At 54.7% G+C, this 5,660-nt stretch overlaps 1 protein-coding gene across 8 annotated transcripts in view; it reads right to left on the bottom strand.

The window, feature by feature from the left end:
* Positions 1–1,696: 1,696 nt before the first annotated feature.
* The window catches only part of BCL11A (BCL11 transcription factor A), a 131,465-nt gene continuing 127,501 nt past the window's right edge, over positions 1,697–5,660 (bottom strand). For 4 of the 8 annotated variants that reach the window (XM_054820478.1, XM_054820480.1, XM_054820484.1 and 1 more), the window contains exon 4: positions 1,697–2,271. Coding sequence is in view for 3 of the 8 variants with exons in the window: in XM_054820480.1 (XP_054676455.1) it covers positions 2,170–2,271 (102 nt within the window). In the remaining 5 variants the exon portion in view is untranslated. Of the gene's footprint in view, positions 2,272–5,350 lie in introns of those variants that run through there. The other 4 variants (XM_054820482.1, XM_054820483.1, XM_054820479.1 and 1 more) reach the window with 1 other exon arrangement.

The raw sequence follows: 5,660 nt of genomic DNA, 5'->3' as shown, positions 1-5,660 counted from the left end.
GAGCAGCTACCCCAGAAGCCATCCGTGCGCTGAGCTTCGCCCGTGCTCAGACAAGATAAAGACACCCACCAGATCTGCCCGACACACCAGATCCCCGGTTTGCAATTTGGAGGAGAAGAGCAGAGCAACCCCCTTGGGCATTAAACAACTCCGGCAGCCCTGATCTGATCCAGCTGCCCGGCGCAGAGATACCCCGGGGCAGGAGCGGGGGTGCCAGCAGCTACCGGGAGCTGCTAACTCCTTGCCATGGCCCGTTTGCAATCAATTAGATGCTTAATGCAACAGGATTCACTCTTCCAAGGCTTAGAAAAAAAAACCAAAAAACCCCTCATAAGCACAGAGGTGGTAGGACAGGCTGGGAGAGGAAGAACCTTCTGAAACCATCTCCTAAGGACAAAACAAGCTTAGGGGGTGTGCAGGCTTTTGGGTAGTTGGACCTCAAAGACCAAATCGCCTTAAAAGCAGCAGCGATAGCTCCCTTTGGGTCAACCCATGCACCACGTCCCCCCCGGACCCCCGGCTTGACCCTGCAGCCACGTGTGGAGGTGCTTCTGCCGCCCGCCCCGGCCCCTCGCCGAGCTTTAAGGTACAAAAGTGTTTGTGCTTGTGCTGTGCCCCGGCCGACATGAGAACTACAGCCTGGGGTTTTAAAAAAAGAACCAAACCAAACACAAAAGAGCAACCACCACCCATCGAAACGGCAACGTCGTTTTCCCTACGGCCCTTTTGCCAGCAAAGAGTCACCCCGGCCGGGCGCCTCGCTCGGATTTTAAGACAGGAGATGCATAAAACCAGAAGTGAGAACGAAGCTAATACACGAAGCAAATAAATCAGCTGTCCCCTGCCCCGCGGCTCGGTCCCGCTGCGACCGGCAGCAGGTGTCCTGGCAGCCTGACGCGGCCGGCCGGCGACTCCGCTCTCTCCCCAGCTGGTTTCTTTCACCAAATAAGGTCCATTCCCTCTCGCCGGCACAGGCACGAGTAGCTACAGCCTATAAATCCCATCGGAGACAGCACGCAAGCACGCGGTTAACCCATCTTCTGTTCAGCAAAGCGCTCGCACCCCGAACCAGCGAACTCCTCGGGCGGGTGCTCAGCTCTGAGCCAGGGACGAGTGTCACCGGCAAGCGGGAAAGCCGTGCAAGGGCCGCAGAGCTCGGTGGGAGACACCGGGACACCAACCTGAGAGCAGGTCCCACCCCCCCGGTACCCCGGCTCGGGGCAGGGCTCTGCATCCCCTGGTACTGACAGCATCTCCAGAGCAAGAGTATCGCTCCTCCTGAAACCCGCTGGCTGGCCTCGCTTCTCCTTGGACGGATGCTAAGGGACGTTACGGATGCCACCAGCCCCAAAAGTACGTAGTTTAACAGCAGAAATGTAACGGGACAGCCAGCGTTCATCAAGAGGCGGTGGGCGATGGAGGAGAGCTGGGAGACCCCCTACTTCAGCATCACCGAACACCAACGGGGGTTCGCCCCGACTTGGGGTGCAGCAGCCGTAAGCCCGACGGCCGGTCTAGCTCTGCGGGAAACGCCTGCCCGCCGGGGCCGTGCAGCCCCTCGCGCGGGCACCAGCCCCAGCTTTTCTCTTCGTAAACTCAGCGCTCGGTTTTCTGCAGCCGATACGGTAGTACAAAGTCATACCAGCCGCCTGGCCCTTGTTAGCATTAAAAATTAAAAGACAGAGCAAACAAAACCTAAAGCTCCAACATTTATTATGACAATTTCCCACCCACCCACAGACCTACACTCTGGTTTATTTTTAATTTGTCACATCAGATGCGCCTTCCGAGAAATGGCACGTCATGGAGATAACCAACGGGCTGGGTTGTCCACGAGAGCAAGACAAGTCTTTTTTCACGGGGAAAGGAGCCGGTCGAAGCCATCGATAAGCCCTTGACCTTGGTGGGTGGGTTTGCTTTTTTTGTTTTTAGAAAATAAAAAAAGAAAGAAAGAAACAAACAAACAAAAAAAAAAAAAGAAAAAAAACAACCCCGAAGAAGTGTTGTACTCTATTACAAAATATAAATACGATAGTCTTGCAGGCAGGAGGAGCCCGGGAAGTGCTGCCTTCGGCGGGTGACTTCTCAGGCTCTCCCGGGGACGCGGCGAGCCAGCAGGACAGAGGCCACCTCCGGACGCCGAGACGCCGCCGGCCGCTCGCCCCAGCTTCACCTCCTTTCAGAATTTAAGTGCTCTTGAACTTCCATCTGAAAACTGCCAGACGTCCGGGGCTCCCTGGGCGCTGCGCCAGCTGGGGGGGTACGCCGAACCTACAGAGAGCATGGGGACAGAGGAGAGAACAGGTGTGACATGGCCCACGGTGCGAGTTATTCTCTTATTTTACTTTTTTTTTGTCTTTTTTTTTTTTTTTTTTTGGTCTTTAACAGCTAGGACACCCAATTGTCACAAAGGGGTACGGCAGGACGGAGCCCTTCCTCCTCTCAGGCCACACTCTCGTGTCCAGCATCGCTCAGCACTCAGCACCGCGCAGGAACCACAGGGATCATTTAGGAGAAAAAAAAAAAAACAAAACCCACCCTGGTCTTTACTGAGAAACCCGCGCTGTGCCAGGAGCTCTCTTTGGGCAAGGACCGAGCCAGCCTGTCTGAAAATTTCCTCCTACTCTTTCCCGAAACCTCGGGGGCTTCCCCCAGCACCCATGGCGCATCGGAGCGCCGAAGACCCTCTTAAAGCCATCGGTACTGTTAATAGGCCACGCGGCGGGTGGTTCACGGAGGACCTTCCCCAAACTCATCACGCGCCGGATATCGCACGGCGTGCAGGTGCACGCTGCGGCAGCAAAGCTCGAGCTGCAAAGCCCCAGCCCGTGCCCAGCGAAGCGCGTGGGCAACTCGCCATCGACTCTGGTGGCGCGGGACGGGGCCCCGGGATGGCAAACGTCCTTGGCTCCGCTCGCACGGAGGAGGAGAGCTCGAGGCCGATCGCCAAGCACCGCGCTACCCCGAATGGCAGGCTAAGGGCTACGCCGCACGCGGTGGCGGTGGCGAGGCCAGCGCAGCGTCAGCACACCCCTCGAAATCCACCTCCGCATCCCGACCGGGGAGCCAGTTTCTATGGAAGTCGCTTCATTAATACGTAAGAGAGTGATTGAAGGGCTACGCGCGAGGTGCCGTCCAGACCAAATAAGCAGCTCCTAGGCCAGATCTTCACCGGGTGTAAACTGGAGCAGCTCCTCCGAAATCAAGAGCACGTGCCCGATTCACCCCCGGGGAGGGGGTCTGTCTGAGCCCGACACGGTTCAGGCTGACGTTAAAGCAGGCTGAGACTTTCAAGGGAGCCGAGAGCGCCGCAGCCGTCCCGGCCACGAGCCGTACCGGCACACAACACCACTGCGAACCATTCCTCCAATCGAGGGGCACGAAACCAGGGGGTTTCCCTCGGCGGGGAGGGGACCCCACACCCGGATGCCCGCGGCTCCTTTGAAACCAGCAGCCGAGCGTCTGGGCTCGAGGAGCGGGTGGGCTGTCCGGCAACTCCGGCAAAGGGCCCGCCGGGTAAAATCGCTCTCCTAGTCAACAGTACGATTTGCCACACGCCCACTGAAAATGGTTTGCAACCTTTATGGGAGGGGAAAAAAAAAAAAAAAAAAAAGAGGGATGGAGATAAAAGAGTGGCTGGTATCTCTCTTCTGGTTTTGTACAAACTCTGCGCTTAGGCAAACCCCGAAACTCTCTCAACACATACGCCAAAGCCTCCTGAACGTCAAGCAAAGACATGGTATCCCTTGTTCCTGTATTTATCTCAGCTCTTGGAAACATAATAAATACCAAACATCTGTAGTCTAAATTCTGGATAGTGTTTCAGCGCCTTCGTTACATCAATCATTCAGTTTGAAGGAGATTAAATACTAACAGCAAAGGGGTCCATGCCATAAAAACACGTTCCTCCTCGGAAGTTGATGGGTTTTAAGATTTTTAACAGTAGAGACACCATTACCCAAAAGTTGGTCGTATTTATAGAGACAGCTTTTTGCACAGAGAGAAACGGAAAAGTTCCTAGGGAGAGCAGGTCACACGTGCACGGGATTCCAAAGCAGCTCGAGAGCGCGCGATGGGACCTTAGACATCCATGCCCCGACCCAACAAACTTCAATGGGTTTATCGCGCCATTAACTCATCGCCACCGGCAGAAAAACATCACGTTAGCGAATTCTGCTTTGGTGTTGAGGTGACGGCGCGTTGTTGTCCACAAGCTACGCTCTCACCGGCCAGCTGGTACTCGGACAACTTCTACAGCTTCCCCTGAAGCTCCTCCAAACCATCGCCCCAGCCCCGCGCGTGTGGTCGCAGGACAATGCAGCGCCCGGGGGGCTCGCTTAGCACCCGTAAAATTTAGCTTTCTGAAACCTGTCAATCAAATGCATCACTGTGCAATTTAAAAAAAAAAACAACCAATAAATTGTTGTATGCTTTCCACCTCTTAATCTCGTAGCAGCGCATGGAGCCCAGATCTGCCTAGAGCTGCCTGTACGTATACGGATGCCTGTATTTATGATTACTTCGTATGTAAAACATAGTATAGAGAAAGGTAGAGGAACGACGCCCGCCGTAGGATAGACGCGGGGTACAGCGCCCGCTCCGAAAGACAGCCAGGCTACGCGTGACCGCGGGCAGACCAGCTAACGCGAGTCCTCCAAACACCGTCCCGACCGCGGTGCTACCATCCAGCAATAGAAATAGTGGGGGGCACGGGGCGGGGAGAGAGACCGGACTCAGCACGGACATTCCACGGCACGGGATCGAAAGTCGTGTTGTGAGGGCGGCTGCAAAGCGCTCTGCGCATCCCCGCGTACACCGGCACTCACGGGGACGCTCACCGCATCCATCCCCTGCGCCCCGACCCCGCCGCGCTGGGGCCGGACCCTGCCTCCCGTACGCTGTCCTAGGGGGTCCCCCCGGCAGCGCCCGCATCCACGCCGCTTCAGCACGGCGTCCGCCTCGGCGACGGCCAAGGGGTACCGGCCCAGCGAAGGGGAGAGCGGTTTGGGGGTGCTTTTCCAGCCCCCCTGCATGCTCGTTCCACTAGCCCGGAAAACGCAACCTTCATTCCTCCTGTCCCGGGATTAAAATGGAGCTTTATTATTCTTTTTTTGTCTCTCTTAGGAAAAAAAAAAAATACATTGTTTTTCTTTAGATATATAATTCTGTATTTTTTTTTAAATCCCAAACTTCCCCTTTAGAAGGCGCTGGGCAAAATACAGGCAACAAACGATGCCATCACAAGAAGACAACAGAACAACTGGAAGGTTTTACAGAAATCAAAAAAAAAAAAAGTAAAAGAAAAAAGTATTAAATCCATTACACTAGGAACAGCAAGAGACAGTATCACAGCGGTACGTGCTTTAATAAAGTAAAGAGATGCTGCAACATGCAGTATTTGTCAAACTGACAACATATACAGACCCCTAAGGGGGGGACGGAGGGGACCTGAACTGGAGTCCGGATTTTAAAGACAATGCACATAAAACGTTTCGTAAACCTGTGATTCCCACCAAAAAAAAAAAAAAAAAGAAAGAATGAATGAAAGAAAAAAAAAGAAAAAAAAAAAAAGCCCACGGGAGAAGGGAGAGGAGCTCCCAGCTCCGGCCTCCAGCCGGGAGCGGTACCGGGAGATTTGGGCTGCGGTGGGTGCGATCCCG

The sequence above is a fragment of the Grus americana genome, chromosome 3 (genome assembly GCF_028858705.1).
Source record: "Grus americana isolate bGruAme1 chromosome 3, bGruAme1.mat, whole genome shotgun sequence".
NCBI lineage: Eukaryota > Metazoa > Chordata > Aves > Gruiformes > Gruidae > Grus > Grus americana.
Note: the sequence above shows the minus strand (reverse complement) of the source record. Positions and strands in the feature narration are given on the sequence as shown.